General features: G+C 42.8%; 1 protein-coding gene across 1 annotated transcript in view; it reads right to left on the bottom strand.

Moving 5' to 3' along the window:
* Positions 1–12410: 12410 nt before the first annotated feature.
* The window catches only part of MAP3K21 (mitogen-activated protein kinase kinase kinase 21), a gene marked incomplete at its 5' end in the record, with an annotated part of 48895 nt that continues 40077 nt past the window's right edge, over positions 12411–21228 (bottom strand). The window contains 4 exons of the mRNA XM_082674121.1: positions 12411–13954; positions 15456–16241; positions 19073–19170; positions 19775–19925. Of these exons, the coding sequence (XP_082530247.1) occupies positions 13527–13954; positions 15456–16241; positions 19073–19170; positions 19775–19925 (1463 nt within the window). The 3' untranslated portion in view covers positions 12411–13526. The remainder of the gene's footprint in view (positions 13955–15455; positions 16242–19072; positions 19171–19774; positions 19926–21228) is intronic.

The raw sequence follows: 21228 nt of genomic DNA, 5'->3' as shown, positions 1-21228 counted from the left end.
TCTCCCGTTGTGGAGCACAGGCTCCGGACGTGCAGGCTCAGCGGCCATGGCTCACGGGCCCAGCCGCTCCGCGGCATGTGGGATCTTCCCGGACCGGGACACGAACCCGTGTCTCCTGCATCGGCAGGCGGACTCTCAACCACTGTGCCACCAGGGAAGCCCAAAAATAAGTTTTAATGTATCAATATGATGATCAGATTCGCTGGCATGAAAAAAATTATTGCAGAAGAATATTTATTGGCATGGAGAAATATCCATAATATATTCAACGTAAAAGGAAAACAGATGTTCAAAGGACATGTAGTATGATCACAAATGTGATCTAAAACAGTATGTATACTATGGGAAAAAAAATATAGGAAGAAGATGAACCAAAAACACCAACAAGTAGTTATCTCTGAGTATTGTGATTACAGGTGAGGTTTTTCCTCCTCTGCACTTTTCAGAACTTTTCAAATTTCCTGAAAGGAAACTTTTGCAATTTTAAAGGAACCTTTTATTGGCCATGTTAGCACAGAAGAGGCCAAAAGAATAAGGACTGAAAAGGGATACAGACCTTTGCAATCCAGAGGTCACTGATTTCCTTCAAGGCTACAGTTTGTGTGGAGAGGGGAGAAGCCAGATTTGTAAGGGATCCAAAAGCCAGCAATTAAGAAGTGGGAGAGCGACCACAGACCACAGATACCTAAGAGAGAAGTTGAAATGGGGAAAAGGAAGATGACTGCCAGAGATGGTGTTGGGGTCCAATAAGATGACAAATTTTATCTTTCTAAGAGGCAACAAGATTCACTCATCTTTCTTTTCTTTTTCTTTCTTTTTCTTGTTTTTTAAGATAGAGAAGGATCCTATATTAGTCAAGATTCTTCAGAGAAACAGAGCCAGTAGAATATATATGTATATATTCTATCTATCTATCTATCTATCTAGCTAGCTAGCTAGCTATCTAGCTATCTATCATCTATCTATTGAGAGAAACACCCAGGATAATGTTTGACCAAATATCTGGGCACTTGTGACCCAATCAGGCTGATGCATATAACATTAACCATTGCAGACTCAACAGATAGAAAGAAACTAAATGTGAAAGGGAAGAACCTGACTGATGGAGCAAAGTCCTGAGAGGGAAGGGGAATCACAGGGTGAGAAGTGAGGGTGAGACTGTTCAGAGGAGGTCTTCACAGAGATAAACAGAGCACAGAGAGGCAAGCTAGGGCACCTTCAAGGAAAATAAGGAGTTTTCAAGCTTCAGAATGAAAAATGTCCTTATTATTATTTTTTTAAATAAATTTATTTATTTATTTTTGGCCACATTGGGTCTTCGTTGCGCACGGGCTTTCTCTAGTTGAGGCAAGCGGGGGCTACTCTTCATTGCGGTGTGCGGGCTTCTCATTGAGGTGGCTTCTCTTGCTGCAGAACACAGGCTCTAGGTACACGGGCTTCAGCAGTTGTGGCACGCAGGCTCAGTAGTTATGGCTCATGGGCTCTAGAGCGCAGGCTCAGTAGTTGTGGTGCACGGGCTTAGTTGCTCTGCGGCATGTGGGATCTTCCCGGACCAGATCTTCCCGGACCAGGGCTCGAACCCGTGTCCCCTGCATTGGCAGGCGGATTCTTAACCACTGCACCACCAGGGCAGTCCCAAAAAGTGTCCTTATCTTTAGGGATGTGAACTCACTAAATTCATTTCTATTAAGTATGAAAGAAGTGATTTTTTTAACGATTCATTTGCAAATCGGCTATCACAACCACAAATTAACTGTTACATTTCTTAACTGTATTCAGTCTCTGAAAATGCGAAAGAAGAAGAAATGAATTATCTGTTTCCTTGAGGCTGTCTTAGATTGTCATTTTCATTAAATTTTATTTTAATTCAATGTATTTATCTAATTAAATATCATTTAAAGAAGCCTGAGTGTTCTGTTGAAATTCATCTCTAGAGCAGACCCAGAGTTCCCAAATTATGACTCCAGCTTCGTGACTATTGCTACCACGGGGAAAGTTAACACCTACAAAGAATCTTCAAAGATGAGAAAATCCTTTATTTGGGCGGAGTAACTCTGAAGCATTCCTATGCAAGAGAGAAAGTTCATCAGCAAGATGATCTTATAGAATCCTATCAAATTATCCACATAGAATATAGCTGAGCATTTTGTGCCAAACCTGCAGAATCTCTTTAGCAATTCGTCTTACTATCTACTAGCCTATAAATATCTAGCATCACTTTAAGACTCCTGCTGCAGCTAATGGGATATCCTGAGCATCTATTTTTCTGAAGAGAATAATTTTGTCACATTTGAACACTTGACCCAAGTTATAAACATAAGCATAACTCACTCCTGCATGTGTATGTTGCCTGTTTACTCTGTCCAGTTTGTTCTCTGTTCATCCCAGTTCATCAGATATAGCCTTGCAAATGGGCTTGCAGTTGCAGAGTAAAACACACTCAAGCTGGCTTAAGTGAAAAGGGAACACATTGGATCACACAACTGAAAATTCTTGCTGTAGGGCTAACTTCGGACGTGGTTAGATTCAGACCTCCAACGCAGGACTGTGTTATGTTGATACCTTGGCTCTGCTTACACTGAGTGCAGAATTCTGCTTTCAGAATTCTGAAACAGAACACTGAAAACAGAATTCTGTTTTCAGTGTCTAACGATGGTGGGACACCTAGTACTCGAGACATTTGATTCAATCCTGCCTATGCTGGAGATTCACATTTGGAGATTTGACCTAGCTTACGGCTCTGAAGCTCCTTGCTTGTCTCCCTCTTTGGAACAGATGTATAAAAAAAGATCCCTTTATAAAGATCATCCTTGTATAGCACAGGGAGCTATAGTCAATGTCCTGTGACAAACCATAATGGAAAAGAATATGAAAAAATATATAATAGAGATATAATAATATATATGTATAACGGAGTCACTTTGCTCTACAGAAGAAATTAACATAACATTGTAAATCAACTGCACTTCAATAAAATAAAAAAAAGTGAAGATCATCGTCTTGTTTCTCTGTAACTGTTGCTGGAAAATCATTTTCCTCCCCTCTCCTCATCTTTCTAATACTTTCTCAAATCACATCCATTATTTTTCCTTTTTCTCCTAAGGGTATATATTTGGCTGTAATTCTTCAAATAACCAAGCTAGGTTGGTGGTCCTTGTCTTGTGAAATAATATGTATATAGTACCATCTAGTGTCCAGAAAGCAGAAAGCCCAAAGCAAGCAAGGCAAACAGGATGCTTCAATTTTTGAAACAGCTGAGTTTGGGCAAAATACAGATTGGAGGAAAAATTATGACCAACTCCATTGATTTGACTCATGTTTATACCTCTAGAAATAATGACCTGTTCCAGAGAAAAAGGCCTGGTTTATTGAAAAATTCAATACTTATTAAACCAGAAAATGTAGACATTTTTCTAGTTTTAGAGCTGTCCCACAACCAAGTCACATGATCAAACTTACTTTAAAAAAATGTATTCTTGCAGGGGAATCTGTTTTTCTTTTTTCCTTTCTTTTCTTTATTTTTGGCTGCTTTGGGTCTTCGTTGCTGTGCGAGGGATTTCTCTAGTTGTGGTGAGCGGGCTACTCTTCTTTGCGGTGCCCGGGCTTCTCATTGCAGTGACTTCTCTTATTGCGGAGCACGGGCTCCAGGCGTGCGGGCTTCTGTAGTTGTGGCACACGGGCTCAGTAGTTGTGGCTCAAGGGCTTAGTTGCTCCGCGGCATGTGGGATCCTCCTGGACCAGGGCTCGAACCCAAGTCCCCTGCATTGGCAGGTGGATTCTTAACCACTGCGCCACCAGGGAAGCCCTCTTTTTCAAATAACATGTTTTCCTACAGACTTATGTAATAACATTGGGTATGTATTTCCTGTGGAAAACATTCCTTAATAGACTAAGTTAAAACTTCCTGGAGAGACAGTGCTCCAGAAGGAGAAAACTACCTCCTACGTACATGTCCTCATCAGCGATCTGTTTCTGGCTATCTCTACAGATGTGCTCTGGGGCTTTCTCCTGCCACTAAACGAACAGTGCCAGGATGAACTGACACCAGGAGGGAAATGACATTGTAGACACGGGTCCACACGCCACTGGTAAGGGAGTGGCAAGAGGCTAGATGGCCACTGAGATTAGAAAATTAACCAGAATGTCTAAGATCAGATAATGGCAAAATATAATATTAGTTCCCTGTCCTCTGGTTTTAGGCATATGCAGAACCATGTCTGGTTTGTGCCTTTATGCTGTATCTTCCTTCACACTGTAGCAAAGCACAGAAAGGAGGAAGAGTAATGAGTAGGGGCGTGCTCTGGGTCATGGTCATGCTCATTCCTTTGACTCCTCTGGCGCCCTTGGGATTTCCCAGGGAGGCAGAACTCAATAGGGCTGCTCCTTTGAATAAAATTGTTGAGCATCCACTTCCAGTTAGGAGGGAAAGAAGTGCTGATAGCTCTAGGGAATGCAGTAATTCTGAGACAATATTAGCCTGAAAAGTTTAGCTTTATGTTCTTAAAAAAGTTTTTAGTATTTAGTTCTTTAAAAGTTGTTATTGGGCTTCCCTGGTGGTGCAGTGGTTAAGAATCCACCTGCCAACGCAGGGGACGTGGGTTCGAGCCCTGGTCCGGGAGGATCTCACATGCTGTGGAGCAACTAAACCCGTGTGCCACAACTACTGAGCCTGCGTGCCACAATTACTGAGCCTGTGTGCCACAACTACTGAAGCCCGCGCACCAAGAGCCCATGCTCCGCAACAAGAGAAGCCACCACAATGAGAAGCCCATGCACCACAAAGAAGAGTAGTCTCCGCTCGCCGCAACTAGAGAAAGCCCACACACAGCAACGAAGACCCAACATAGCCAAACATAAATAAATTAAATAAATAAATTTAAAAAAATTGTTATGGATTAAGGGAAGATATTTGGGGAGTTTATGTTATCTTCCATTGCCTTGTAATCTTCTGGGTGTTTCTTACCTAGGTGAGCCATCCGTCCTCTTTCCATCACCTTCTGCATTTCTCACTCTTTCCCAGAAAGCCTTCTTCAGGTTTCTCCTCTTTGCCTTCCTCATCTGACCCATCCAGCATCCTTAACTATCACCAGAATTTGAATGACCACAGAATCTCTGTCCAACTCCAACCTCTGCCTCAAATTTCACCTCCACTCGACCGCTGAATGTCTCTAGAATTTTCCATCACTCAGAACTGCAAACTTTGCCTCCCCCCCCCCGCCACCAAACCCTCATGTTATCTAAGCACCAATTTTCCTCTCAGTGTTTTATTTCTGATTGACCCACAGCTTCCCAATCGGCTAACTCTTCTGTGCTAACTGACCTCTAGCTCTTTTTTGCCAGTTGCCCCTGATTTGGAGATTGTAATCTTCATTTCTTGGGCTTCCTTTCCTCATTATTCTTTCTGTAAGACCTGATGATAACATCAGTGCCTCTAGTCCCCTCTCTATTTTACACATCACCGTCATATTCAATATTTGGAAGCATTTTCCAGTCTGTTACGGAACAAATTGCGTTGCCTCCACCCCCTGCCTAGATTTGTATGTTGGAGGCCATATGATCAGGCCCCCAAGATGGCTGTACTCTTGCTATCTGTCCATCTCGTGCGCGACCAGTCCCTGCCTCACCCACACCTACACACCGGACTGACCTTCCCTCTTCATCACAGAGCCTGATCGGTGAATGCCTACACACCTGCCCGCTGCTATAATTAGATAATGATAGTTTATCAAAGGGAAGTCATCTGCCCCATGAAGGTTGTTAGCCCGAGGGGCGATGAGGGACGTGCCCCCTGCTGGTTTCCCCGGTAACCGATGAACCAAGCTGACATCAACTCCCCCTGTAACTGGCAATCTCCCCCTCCCCCCCGGGGGGGCAAGGCTGCTGCAGTGTCCTGCCCGCCAGCTGCTGCACATGGTGTGGCATCGCTCCAGGACCTTCCTTCAGACGTGTAAGATGCCCCACATCCATTAAGCCACGGATGTCTCTGTCTCTGACTTCCGGGCTCTTTCTTCAGTCTCGAGGCTGGGCAAGTACAGGCTTGCAGGCCAATGGGTGCAGAAGCCTAATAGCCAGTATCTCAGAATGTGACTGTGTTTGGAGACAGTCCTTCCAGAGGTAATCCAGTTAACCTGAGTCATTGGAGTGGGCTCTAATCCAATATGATTGTGTCCTTACTAGAAGAGGAAATTGGGAAAACAGACATGTACACAGGGAAGGCTACAGGAAGACACAGGAAGAGCTACAAGCCAAGGGGTGAGGCCTCAGAAGAGCCCGACCCTGCCAACACCTGGGTCTCAGGATTCTGCCTCTCGACAGCCTTCAGCTGCAGCATCAACTCTTCCCTGGGTCTGCAGCCTGCCAGCCCACCCTGCAGAATTAGAACTTGTCAGCCCCTATGGTCGTGTGAAACAATTCCTTAAAATCAACACCCCTCTCTCTAAAATACGTGTACGCACATCCTATTTGTTTTGGTCCTCTGGAGAACATTGACTAGTACACACTACAAATTAAAACCTATAATTGTTTTTTTTAATGCCAGATTCAGTGCCAGATCTTTAGACTAGTAATCCAAGTTCTTCACAATAATATCCCCAAAGTCCCATTCCAACTATAGTTTATGTTACTTTCTTTCAATTATCCTTTGATCAACCTGCTAACAATAACATTTATTGAAAAACCAACTATTTAACATTTAAGAAACATTTTTTCCTGTGGTCTAAATGCATAGACTGGACTCAGACTGGATTCAAATCCAGCAATTTACTTGATTTCTCTAAGGTTCAGTTTCTTTATCTGTAAAACGGGAATAATTCATCCGATTATTCTGTAACTAGTTATTGAACAACTACGGGTGACACAAATGCATTCATGGTGTTGCTACATTTTTTTAAAGCTTTCTATTTTTTAAAATTATTTATTTCAAAAAATATTTATTTATTTTTGGCTGCGTTGGGTCTTTGTTGCTGCGTGCGGGTGTGGAATCTTCCCGGACCGGGACTTAAACCCGTGTCCCCTGCATTGGCAGGTGGACTCTTAACCACTGCACCACCAGGGAATCCTCCATGATGCCGCTACTTTAAAGACTAGTCAGCGGACGCGTCCACCTCCCAGGTGCTGGTGCTGTTTACTAAGAAGAGGACTAGAGAAGAGCAAATTTAGGGAAGGAGATGAATCACGAGTTTTATTTGGACTCTGTTCAGGATGAAATCCCTCTTAAATATCCAAGAGGAGATGATAAGTAAGCAGCAGGATACGTACAAATGGAGCTGTAAGATTAGAACGGGGCTAGAGATGGAAAATTGAGAGTGATTTGCCTTGAAATGCATTTAGAGCCATGAGATAAACGACATGAATTTAGATGAGCCAACGGGAGAAAATGCTTCAGGAGTTAGTCAGCAGCTGTGCAAAATATTGAAGAGGTTCCATTATGGGATGGCTGCTTGAGGAGCTCTGAGGACCCACTCCGCAAGGAAACAAGCACAACTGCTGACAGCTATCTTAAAAATTTTTTTTCTTTTTAAGTCTCTGGAAATTGTCTTAAGGGCATACAGCAAATAACAAAATATTTGTTCAAAAAGAATACGCTAGGGCTTCCCTGGTGGCGCAGTGGTTGAGAGTCCGCCTGCCGATGCAGGGGACGTGGGTTCGTGCCCCGGTCCGGGAAGATCCCACATGCCACGGAGCGGCTGGGCCCGTGAGCCATGGCCGCTGAGCCTGCGTGTCCGGAGCCTGTGCTCCACAACGGGAGAGGCCACCAACAGTGAGAGGCCCGCGTACTGGGAAAAAACAAAACAAAACAAAACACTAAATCTTGCTAAGAACAGTTGAACCTGGCATCTGAGCTATGACCTGCTCCCTCCCGCCTACTCTTCCACCCTGACCGAGCTCAGCTTGACAGAAGCTCCATTCCAATCAGGTTTGGCTAGAAACATAGGACTCCCCCCCTCCCCCCTGCCCCCCCATCAGCTCCCAATCAAGGGAAAAGCTATTTCACTGGCAGGCACAGGACAGCAGCATTTCTCATCCCCTCCAACTCTGTATTTAAGAGGCTAAATTCCTGGGAGTGTGCCTAAGAGGTCAAGGGCTCCATTCTCCATCCAGCCACCCCACACAGGGTGGAGGCTCTCCACCAGTGAGAATGCTGGCTTCTTACATGCCCTCACACCAGTGCACCTGGAGAGCAGAGGTTCTATCTACCCTGCGAGAAGCAAGCCAAGGAGACTACAAGTTACCACTCCACCCAGGGCCCAGAGTATGGCCCAGATACACTGCCCAGAGCAAGACGCATTACACAAGAACAGAACTACCAAGCTTTCATCAAAGGAACTGACTTTATCTGAAACAGAGTGTGGGGAAGTTCAAGCCTAAGGGAACTCTCAAAAAAAACCCACAGCTCTTAATTAAGAGCAACAAGCTAAATCATAGTCTAGCTAGTCTACCAGATAGAATCAGGCAAAGAGCCAGCTAAAAAGAGCCCACCTGGGGTCAGAACAAGCCTTAAAGACCGGCCCCCAAACTGCCCCTGCTTGAAATTAATTGGAATAGGCTGTGGAGGAATTTGTGTCCCAGGGAATAATAAAAAAAAAGAGTAATCAGCCAGCAATTATGGAAGCCTGACAGCTTGCTGTAATACCAAGTGAAGCCAGACAGCTTCACAGAGAGATCACAGGAAGAGACAGTCCAAGAGAGCTGTGCTAAAACTGTGTCATCCCAAGGTAGCTGTGTGCACGTCAAGGCTGCATCTTCTGAGGAGTGACATCAAAGACTTCATACTGTGGGGGAAGAGATTTCACTGAAGTAGTCCAGCCAGATCACTAAACGAACAAGCAAACAACAACAAAAACAAGACCTGGAGAGAAGGTGAGGGGAATCATGATACACAGTTGCCACAATGTATTACCTAAAATGACCACTTTTCAACAAGAAGTGAGGCATACAAAGAGACAGGGAAGTGTGACCCATACACTGGGAGAAACGGAGGCAACAGAGATGGCCTGTGACAGGGTACGGATCTCAGATTTCATACCTTGAAAGCTGCCACTGTACCTTAGTTCAATGAACCAGAGAAAAATACGCTTGAAGGAGGAAGGTATGATGACAATGTCTGGTCAAAAAGAAAATGTCAATAAAGAGAGAAAAGTTTTAAAAAAGAATGAAATGGAAATTATGGAGTTGAAAATACAATAACTAAAATGAAAAATGTTACTAGGGGGGCTTGACAGCAGATTGGAACTGAAGAAAGATAAAGGAACCTGAAGAGAAATCAATATAGCATATGTAATCTGAAAAAAAAAAAGAGAGAAAAGAATGAATAAAAATGAACGGAGCCTCAGAGAAATGTGGGGCACTACTGAGTACACCAATATACGTGTAATGAGAGTCCCAGGAGAGAGGAAAAGAAGCAGAAAAAATACTTGAAGAAATAATGGCTGAAAAGCCTACCTTTGCTGGAAAACATCTACACATCCAAGAAATTAAACAAACTCCAAGTACGATATATGCAGAGATCCACACCAACACAGACCATGGTAAAAATGCTGAAAGGCAAAGAGGAAATCTCGTAAGTTCCAAGAGAAACAAGTCACAAGCTAGTGACTCTGCAGGGAGCACTTCTCACCCAGCAGAGGTCCTGACTTCCTCCAGCTGCCTCCTCTGAACCCCCCAGGTTAGATCTGCTCTGCCAGCGCTACCAGAACAGCAACTACTTCACCTTCTATAACCCGCATTTCACTTGTAGTCAGGCTTGGCCACATAATTTGTAGGGCCCAGTGCAAAATAAAAATGAGGGGCCCCGGTCCAAAATTTCTTAAGGATTTCAAGACAGTGTTAGCAAAGCATTAAAATCAAGCTCAGGGACATCCTGAGTGTGAAGCCCAATCCGAACCCATGAAGCTGGCCACGCTTAGCTTCTCAATGTCTTTCTTACTAGATCTTAAGAGCCATGCAGCCAAGTACCCAGGTGGTGTCTCTCTTGCTCATCACTGAACTCCTTTAGTCCTTCCCAGTGGCTATCACAGTAGGCACTTAATGAGTCTGCAGCATATTCAAATTACTTATTTCTTGCTAAACAACAAGAACAACTAGTTTTTGCTCCACTGTATGTGGTACTTATTACATTGTTTCATTCACAAAAGCCTCATCTTTCACTGTGTTTTAGCATGTTGACCTTTTCAGAAGTAAAGAGTACATACAGCTTAAGCCCAATTATTTTATATTTATATTGCAGTTCTTAAATAATTTCATCATATTTATAAACCCACTGAACAGAACACTGCTTTTTCTCTGAGTTGATCTGTTGGATATGCAGGTTTTAGTACCTTCTATTTCATTTCACAGTTACTGAGGAAGTATCCCGCCGTATCAACCAGTTAGCTTCGTTTTTAAGTAAGTACTCAGCCGTTCCAGAATTTTGAACTTTTTGATGTGTGAAACACTATCTTAGCTTCGGATTCCATAGAAGCCTCCATCTTCTATGCTATATGTATGGTTACAACAGGTGTGAACAGGTAAATGGTGGTGCGTCTTTGGAACTTTATCGAACTTCTCTGTGCCCGTTTCACATCTGATGAAACAGGGATACTACTACCTACCTCACAAACTTCACTAAAGAGAATTATAGGAAGTGCCTTATATGGGCACCTAGGAGAGTCCTTAACACTCAGCAGATACACAACAGACGTTAAATTTTTCTCCCTCTTACACGATAGGGTGCTGCCTGGATCTGCACGAAATGCTACCATCTACTTTTCTAATTCACCGAAGTTTTTCTTGCTTACCAAGAATCACCAGATGTTAGGTGGGTTTTGAAATTCTTCTGATTTAAACATGCTAATAATCAACATGTCTCATTAATCACAGTGCTCTAGCATCAACTGAGATTTACTTCATACAGTAATTCACTCTGCGAAAAGGTGCGTTCTGAAAAGCTGGAGTTGCAAAATTCTCACGACGAAATGCAACGTTTCAACGTAACCAAACAACATTTTAAATAAAGTATTTCATTTAATCCCGTGATTCATATCATGATCCTTCAGTTTAATGAATTTAGCAGGTTAATACCTGACTTACTAATAATCTTCATTAACACATATTCCTTATTGAATACAAAGTGAACCGTTACAAACTACAGCCACAATCATCAGGAGATCAAAGCCACTGAGCAAGTAGACAAGCTATAAAAAAAACTTTATTAAAAAAAATAGACAACATACGTAAACATCTTTTTCAGTCACAAAGCTTCATAATACAGCGTATCAGGCCCAGGCCTCAAATCTCTGCAGCGGGAGCACCTTAACTGTTGACTAATAGTAATCAGCTTAATTTATCTTTCAGTGAGCTATTAAGTCTATGTGAAAATAAATAACCAGATTCCGCTAAGTATACCTATACACATAGAAAATCGCAAATGTACAACAGATCTCAGCAAAAAATAACTATCTGCAGTAACATGTGAGATCGAGTCCTTATATGACAATTATCTTTTTAATGTAACTTCATTTCTAAAGTCATCATAATGTAGAGTTGACTAAAATAAAGCTAAACAGGAACAGAGTAGAGGGACCACACAGACGGACATCCATCACTCCCCTACCCTCACACAGAGTGCCACACACCCACACACACACACACGATGTTTTGGTAGAAGCAAAACTGAAAACACAGTTTCTATATTTCGTGTTTCATGTATTACCGTAGGCGTGTATTTCGTTTACTTTTACCTGGAAGTTATATGCCCTCATATGACTGAGTATGAAGTAGCCAACCACAGTTTCAAATGTGATACAATTTTGAGGAAACCAAATCTCTGTTATGTAATTCAACTACCACCCAAAAGTGAAGCCAAATCATAGAATGGAACATAACACCACAGAATGTAATTAAGGACCTGAGATTGTGCTTCAAGAATTTCCTTAAGGCAAAATGCGCTTATATTAAAATAATCCTGTCATGCCCTGTTCATCACTTGCAGTGGCATACTTGTTAGATGACTAAGAGCTTCTAAAGTGGCCAAATAATATAATTTTCCTCCTTTTTTTTTTTCCTACTATAGGTAGATACTTTATCACACCGGATTAAATCACTGACCTTCCAGTTATTCAGTAAACCTTAATAAGCAAGGTAAAATTTTAAATGAAATATCAAGTAATGTTTGCAATTACAGTTTTTTACTGTAGGGAAAATTTAAAATGCTTATTGTGTGTCATCTGAATAACCATATTCTAGGGAGAGAAGCATAATAGATTTAACAAAAGAACCCAGGCAAGTTTACCAAGCTCCTGGATAGCCATTTCAGTAGCTTAATAACTCAGTAGTTTATTTGTATCGTAACTCTATGATTTATAAAAGTGACTCATAAAATAATTTAAAATCAACCTGATCTGCTATCCAAAGATTAGCTGTATAAACCCACATCTGAAAATAACTTAATTTCTCCATTCTATCACATCAGCTTGTCCCACCCAACAGATATCTAACATGTATCTACAATTAAGTGAATAACTACTATTCTAAAACACTTAAATTCTAACCGTACTGCTGTTTCTTGACTTTGCAGTGTTTCTAACTGTATTTGAGATTATTAGGATGATTATGCATTTAAACAGAGAAAAATAATATTAAATGACATGAATTTTCTTCGGCACGTAACGCACGCATCGATTGATTTTTAAAAACTCTACGACAAAAGGAAACGCTTTACGCTTCTGGATACCAAATCAATGGCTACTGATGAAGGAAGAAGGAAGATCCTTTCTACAGGGAGAACACACAGGTTAGCACCTTTCAACTGTATACAGTATGGTCTGAGTCAAATGTCAATGACTGGCTTTTTGAAAAATCTACTTTGGAGTTCTAATGGATAAAATTTTTAGAAGTTACATTCATTAAAACTTTTACGAGTTACATTCAGTAAAATTTTCTCAAAGAGAGAAATAGTGCATATTTTAGGTGAGATCTGGACATACTTATGCATTGTAAGCCTACTGCCGAGTTCGTTAGATAGTTCACATAGGACTCTCCATCTGTTCTAGTCATCAAATTTTTTTTACATAAACATCTTTACTTGCTAACATCACATTACTCTTGGCTTCTTGTTGCACAAATAACAAAAAAAAAAAAGGAAAGAAATGGAAGAAGGTAAAGGAAAATAGAAGACAAAAGGAAGGAAACAGGAAGGAAGGAAACAAAAATGGCGCACTCATTACAATTTCTGTGTGTACTAATAGACAAGGATATAAATGGGAGCGAACAAAGCATTTAAAATTGTGCTTAAACACAGATGTACACTGTTGCACATTTGTTTTACACGTGTGTAGTGTTTCAAGTTGCTAGGTAAGAATCCAGTGGAATAACAATACAGTCAGCCAACCGCAATCACATATATTTTTGGAGAAGTTAGACATCCATTACTAGTTTAGTAACATGGCCACAGCTTTGAAAACACAGCAGCATAAAACAATTCAAAGGTAGACACACTGTTTTCATTTGTTCACCTTAAAAAAAAAAAATGCTTGAACAATATAAGGCACTTAAGACAGAAATTCTTTCTCCAGTTCGTACAGGGATGGTCGGCTCATTCTGCTTCTTAGCCTGCACAGAGGCACCGTGCAGTCCCTGCTCTGGCCTTCCACGTCGGCATCCAGTAAGGAAGGCACGTGGGGCTTAGTTCTCTCCTTGGCACCGAGGGGACAGTCAGGGGCTGGTTCTGGACCGCCCGCCACAGGGCAGGCCTGTGCGGGCTGAGACTCTGTTCTCTGCGGGAAGGCCTTTGGGGCACCTACCTGGCTTCTTAGGTGGGGAGGACGGGGCAGAGGCATCATATGGACAGCTCTCTGTTTTTCGGGTGGGACCTCACTTGGCAGGTCACTATGGGGTCCAGGCGGCGAGGGGGACGTCCCCCAAACCCACTCAGGGGGCAGCTGAGAGGCTCCGGGGGCTGAGATGAGAGCTGCACCAGCTGGTTGAAGAGGCAAAGACAGTGTGTGATTAGAAAGACAGTGATGTCGAAATCAATGGATAGCAAGGAAAATAACCAGGATGACTTCCCTTAGGTGACCACCTTAAAGTGAGCTTTCACAAAAGAACCTGAACACAAACCTTACCTTTAAAATTGTTAGGAGAGAATGTTTGTTTTTATGGAAAAGTACTACAAGGTTGGAAAGACTGCTTGAACCTATGGAAACGACACCTATAAAGAGCTAAGTCATCATCATACACTTAGGACAATGATTATTAGAAGTGTTTTATTAACAGGATAGATTTCACAATGGGTTAGACTGGACTAAAGTTAAGACTTAAAAATGACGGTGAATATGACTGAATTCACTCTCAGGTGATGATTTGAAAAAATTAATGAAAATAAGAAAGCAGATACTGTTTTACATGTTACAGCCTCCCTTTTTTGTTCTGAAGAACTGACTTACTACCACTGTAGCAAATAATCATTGGCTTCAAACTAAGAAAAAAGAATGCTTTTTTATGGGATTCTTGTGCTAGGGTTTCACTGTGTGCAATTATAAATTACTAATACTTTATTGCATCATAAAAGGGCAATAAACCAATTTATCTAAAGACAATGAACAATAATATGAAAAAAAATCTTGTCTAGGCGTAGCACTTAAAGAGATAAATGAAAAGATAACACAAATGAAAGCAGTTTCAGTTTTAATATACTTTATAACCGATCCTAGCATAACATTTTACAAACTAAAAAGCATTTTTCATATACATTATCTCATTTAATCCTCATGATCTATATCTGAGGTAGTTGTAATTATCTTTATATACAAAAGGAATACTAGTGGCATTCCCCACACAGCACCTACTGTCCATTCGACTTTTACACCCCCTAAACTCAATCTCAACATAAACCTGGGCAGCAAAGCCAGGTGACACTGTGTCAAACGACTAGTTTTACTGTCAACTCTCCCACTAATTATTTGGTTCAGATTTTGGCAAATGACTCTCCTTCCTACCACAAGGGGCTTGGGGCAGTTATTCTCCATGTGCTTTTTCTGTTTTTGTTTTTTTTTTGCGGTACGCGGGCCTCTCACTGCTGTGGCCTCTCCCGTTGCGGAGCACAGGCTCCGGACGTGCAGCCTCAGCGGCCATGGCTCACGGCCCCAGCCGCTCCGCGGCACGTGGGATCTTCCCGGACCGGGGCACAAACCTGCGTCCCCTGCATTGGCAGGCGGACTCTCAACCACTGCACCACCAGGGAAGCCCCTCTTTCTGTTTTAATATTCTGTTATGTATTTAAGTTACTGAAACTTAATTATACTCCTCCAAGGATCCAAATGATAAAGTCAAACAAAAGAGCAGGGTAAAATTCAAAGATTTATGTGAAAACAAATTTGTAAATGTAATCACTTGGAGAAGATAAAATCAGAGAGCCATACAATTTTACAGTCTATCCTCTACAGTGGTGTTTGGTACTTTCACCCACGAATGCAGCCTACCTGGGGGCTGAGAAGCACTTCCATCAGACATGGTCCGTCGGTGATGTGCTGCTCTTTCTTTTGAAGAAGCAGCGTAAGATGCGTCCGCACGTGCTGGAACCGTGAAGGGAGGAGACAGGTTTCCCCACACACCACGATGGGTCTCCAGTCCTGGCACGGGGGTTGACTCCTGATCCCTCCTTCCAAAGGCAGGGCAAGGATCCGGAATGGGCACCTTGGGGTCACAAGGGACGTGTGTGCTGCTCTCGAAGGAATCTTCGCCATCAGTCTGCAGCAGGCACTTGGTGGAGAGAGAAGGCATGGACAGGAGGTTCGCGGCGCTGGACGGAGGGAGCGGGGATGGGCTGCTGGTCCCCTCGCCTGCGGCTGGCAGCCTAGTGGCGGAGCTGGCACTGCTCCGGGACTTAGGCGCCCGCTGGAAGATGCCCTCGCGTTTCTTCCTTTCTTCCTTGGGCAACGGGTCTTCAGCAGCCTGTGCTTTCGCGAGCTCTCTGATGTCCAGGCCCAGAGCCACCGACGCCAGCAGCACGGTGCAGCCGTACAGAGCAGACTCTGTCTTCTTCCTCTGGGGGGATCTGCTCAGACTGTTCGGAGGGGTCCCCTGAGGAATGCTGGTGGCAGGGCTCACCGGGGTTCTCTCCTCCCAGCTTTCGGGTTCCACCAGATTCTCTCTCTGGCCATCTTTCCAAAGAGGGAGATCGATGTAGGCTTGACTCGGTGATTTTATCTGCTTTGGTTTCCTGTGTTCCAATCCGTCTGGGGCAAGTTGTGGCTCTTCACATGCCCCTACGGAGAAGTACAGATACACACAGGCTAGGACCATTTTACCGTAAAAACCATGCAAGCTATACTGTAAAACGAGGCTGAAATCTAATAAATACATATTCTAAATCAAAACACATGGAGTCCTTTGCAGTTCAGCAAATGGTTCGTCCAGGAGGACCCTAAGGAAGGGGCGTCCAGGGTGCAATGACTCAGCTCCCTGCACAGGAACAGGCGAGCAAGTCCTCTGCTGTTTCCTGTCCTTCAGGAAGTGGATCTTCACTGGCATAGAAAACAGAAACTTCTATAGAAACAAAGTCATCAAGATACAGAAGTGCACATGCACAGACAGCAGCAGGAGGACACGTCAGACAAAAGGTGCCCTTGCGCGTGACCTAGATAACTGGGCCACGCCCTGTTGCTACAGGAACCATCCTGCGTAGAGCAGTGAATTCTTGGCACACTTCAGACTATGGTGGTGCCCAGCAGCCTGTTTCAACAAGCTGCCATTAAAGTGTAGGAGCCTCGCATCAGGAGAAGATTCTCCAGAGGTCAGAGCCCCAAAGGGTAACATATTCTGCTACTGGAGAGGAAGCTATAATTCTTATCACTTAGGGCTTAACCAGGAACGACTGAAACGACGAACTCCCTCATCTGGTGTCCAGAGCATCCCCGACAGAGACACCCGTGATTTCTGCAGCCTTGCGTCCACTGCACCTAAAATGTGCTCGGTTCGCTAGACCAGCCGGATGCCAGCTTTTCTCCCAACAAGCCCGTGCTCTTCCCAGCTTTTCTCCCTTCAAGCCCAGTATCTTCCTCTGCTATCTTTCTCCCCGTGTCCTCCTCCCACTGTCCCATTTCCCTCAGACAATTCTATCTCAAAATCCTGCCTGGCCCTAAGAAGGCCTGACACTGCCCTTCTTCCCACATGTGATCTTGGCTTCCGCTGAAGGCTCTCTGGTGTCGTTCGGTTTCCTCCGTTTTCTACTTTCAGGTCACAGCGGCTGTGAGCATCCCTGCAGGTTTCATCTTGTGGGGGGTCTTCCCCAAATAGTGCCTTCATCAAGTAGGCACGAACTGCGCTTTGATGGGTTGAATGCACGGTACATGTAACGAATAACAAATTATTAAGCCATCATTTTTTTAAAAAAGAGGGTAAATGCTGTTGGCAAGTAAAAGCCGTAGGTTTCGAAGCATCCTGAGCACTTCCTTTCCCACACTTTCCTCCTGAGCGGTCATGAATCTACACGGATCCATCAGCATCTTTCCCAGTCTTTCTACGACTGATGGCATGATTCGCAGCCCCCAAACCAAGGTGAATGTAATCAATATCTACGTCAGATCCAACTGTCCTTTTAGGATTCTCTTAGGCATTCAGGAGATACTGAAGACTTGCTATGCACCAGGCCCTGGGAGGAGAGTGGTGAACAAACCAGATAAAATCTTTGCCTTCGAGGGGCTGACATTCTAATTTGGGGTGACAGAGAACACACACATTACTGGTGCCCATGCAGACCAATAAGGATTTCAGGGAAGAGCGATGCATAAGTAAAACTGGGAACTAAGATGCAGGGATGGGGTGAGGCACCACTGCAGCTGAGGCGGTCAGGGGAGGTTTTCAGGAAACGCTTGGGCTGAGACAGAAACACTTCGAAGGATGAGGCCCCACAGATGGAAGGTGGGAGGGGGACCTTCAAGCAGGACAGACTGTGTAAACCTTTTGCTCAGTGACCCTTCCAATGAACTACAGGGTTAACTTAATGGAGACCCAGCTGAGTCAGCCAAATACATCCTTTTATTTCCTCCAACTGTCCTGTGGAAGAGTTATTCATAGGATCCAAATATTCTAAGAAAGAATAAAAATAATTCAGGGAAAAAAAGCAAGAAGACTTTTTTTCAACAGTCACAAATAATGAAACTTGTACTATAGAATTAACAGTTTTATTACTATTAATTGTTCTTCATTAGTCCTCAAACACCATCTGATGATGAATCGTAGTGTATAATGAGAGACCCTCATGCCTTTACAGGCGAGAAAGAGTCAGAAAACAGTAATGAATGTGACATCAGAAAGCATCTACCCAGGGATTACACAGCACCCGCCTTGTGTCTACCTGAAAGTACTTACGGAGATATTTATGCTGAAACCACATGCTTGTGATGAACACAGAAGAAGAAAACTAAACATGGGCAGTAGGTGATAAGGTGCTTGTAAAACTGAGCATAGCACCGATCGTAAGTTCAAGAAGTTTATACCGTGTTTTGCTAAGACATCTCTAATTTGACCACAGTACCAAAGGGCTGCCTTAAATTGTCAAGGATAAAGACCAATTTGCTTTTCTTCAGAGTTACCCATCATTGAAAATTTCCAGCAACTTCCAAATCTCTTCAACCTTTTAATATCTGAATATTGAACAGGAATAATGAACACTGAAAGCGATGATGGTTCGTATAAAGTAGGGATTCCAGTGTAATACTCTCCAGCAGTAGTCTCCCACAACTAACCCGCCTGACAATATTTCATCAGGTCGTGGGGTGGGAATATAATCTCAGCAGAATTTCAGGGTGCCTACATTTTCATATTTAGTATTTCCTATACTACAGTAAGTTGGTTCTATATAATAAATTATACTAATTTTTCTGATGAAGAATAAGAGTTACAAATTCCTAATAAACAATGTGGAGCCTAATTACTTTCCGCCACGAAGACTGACAGGACAGAAGATAACTTTTGAGCTTAGTGTAGCCACTGCGACTCAGTATATGTGATGCTGCTAACCTTTCCCATGTCACTTCTAGAACTCTCAGAGGCTCAGTCTAACTCAAGCAAATTCTATTTCCTGAAGCACATTTACCTGACTGGTCCACAAATAATGAAGCCAACGGCATGGTTTTCTGATTTTTTATTAAGATGGTTGACCAAGGACTGTTGCCATCTGAGAGAGGTCTTATTCTACAAGAGAAAAATGTTTATTTTGATATAATAGAACCATATGACACACAAATTAGGTTTTGGTGGATACACGCTAACAATATTTTTAGGTAGTAAAGAGAACATATTGGCCTCTATGTTTTAAAGAGCTAACAAAGTACAGATAAAACCTTAACAAGAGACAGAGAATCTTTTTAATTGCTTAACTAAATAATAATTGATTTAGTAGGATAAACCCATCCTAGAAATGAAATTATATTCAGGTATCTCTGTATTACTCTAATTGCTTTTTAAAAGTTAGATCTGGCCTGGGCTTCCCTGGTGGCGCAGTGGTTGAGAGTCCGTCTGCCGATGCAGGGGACATGGGTTCGTGCCCTGGTCTGGGAAGATCCCACGTGCCGCGGAGCGGCTGGGCCCGTGAGCCGTGGCCCCAGAGCCTGCGCGTCCGGAGCCTGTGCTCCACAACGGGAGAGGCCACAACAGTGAGAGGCCCACATACCGCAAAAAATAAATTAATTAATTAAAAATAAATAAATAAAAGTTAGGTCTGGCCAGTGCAATATTTAAAACACACTGCTATTTATCACAGTACACACTGGAATGCCACCAGATGTCACACAAGTACCTTTCTTTGCAGTCAGTTCTTTCTTTCATTTGAATGGAATTTGGACCCCAGGTACAACCCTTTTTCTTGAAATTCCTTTTTACATCTTCAAATTCTTCTTGTCGACAGACCGTGTTCCTGCCCCAAGTTTTATTGCTTTCATCTGAGGTCACTAAACAGAGAACATCATCACTCATTAACCAATTAAAAAATTGTTAAGTTAAAATTAATCAAATCAGTTGTAAAACTATCTTAGTCGAAACGTGTAAACAATTGAGAAACATGAAAACAACGAAGAAATTATTTCTTTCACCCTACTGCCGGCAAAGTTCTATCTCTAATAACAGCAAGAAGAGTGAACTAAATTAAAAGATACAAATTTGAGGTAAATTAGCCATAAAGAGTTATTTATCTATCTATGTATTTAACATTATGCAACAGTTAGGATTTCATTTTATTTGGGGGAAAAAAGGTCAAATTGAACAGTTAACTGAAAACAAACTTAATACTTAATTTTTTAACCAAATCAAAGTTCTGAACCTAAGGAACAAAGGTATATTTTAAAATTGTAATTTAAGCCAATCTTTCATGAGTCATCACAACTGTCTGGCTTCAATTACCTTTAAAAACCTGAATGTATGTAAGTTTCCCCACGTCTTGCCTTATTTCACCCCCTCTTGGGCGGTTTACACTCACGTCTAACGCCCACATGTTGCTGACACACACATATGCCAACCCCCAGCCTCTCTGTGCACTGACAGTTGGCTTGGGAATCACTGGGAGAGTGGCTATTACTACCCACTTAGAAAACAACCCCGTCACACACCAGAGGTTCTAAAAACACAGCTGAAAACATTATGACATACCTCCACAGGGGGTAAAAATATCCCCTTTCGGTCTAACTGAAACTCTCACAGTGCGAGGATGCCAGATGAATTAGTCTATTTATTTTTTCCACTAGGCTGAACACTCTAAAATCAAAATACTAAGTGGTATTTTGAAGGACAGATCTTCCCCGACTTATGATGGGGTTTCGTCCAATAATCTATCCTAAGTTAAAAGTATCATAAGGTGAAAACGTGTTTGATACACCTTACCTACGAAACATCATGGCTTAGCCCCTGCCCACCTTGAATGTGCTCAGAACACTTACACTAGTCTATAGTTGGGCAAAATCATCTAATGCAAAGCCTATTTTATAATAAAGTCAAATGTCTCATGTGACCTACTGAACGCTGTACTGAAAGTGAAAAACAGACTGCTTATGTGGGTACACAGTGGTTGTGAGTGTATGGGTTGTTCACCCTCGTGATGGTGCACTGCCCAGCATCACAAGAGAGGATGGTACCCAGTATCACTGCCCAGGAAAAGATCAAAATTCAAAATTCGAGGGCTTCCCTGGTGGCGCAGTGGTTGAGAGTCTGCCTGCCGATGCAGGGGACACGGGTTCGTGCTACGGTCCGGGAAGATCCTAC

The sequence above is a fragment of the Grampus griseus genome, assembly GCF_964374135.1.
Source record: "Grampus griseus genome assembly, chromosome: 16".
NCBI classification, from domain to species: Eukaryota; Metazoa; Chordata; class Mammalia; order Artiodactyla; family Delphinidae; genus Grampus; species Grampus griseus.
Note: the sequence above shows the minus strand (reverse complement) of the source record. Positions and strands in the feature narration are given on the sequence as shown.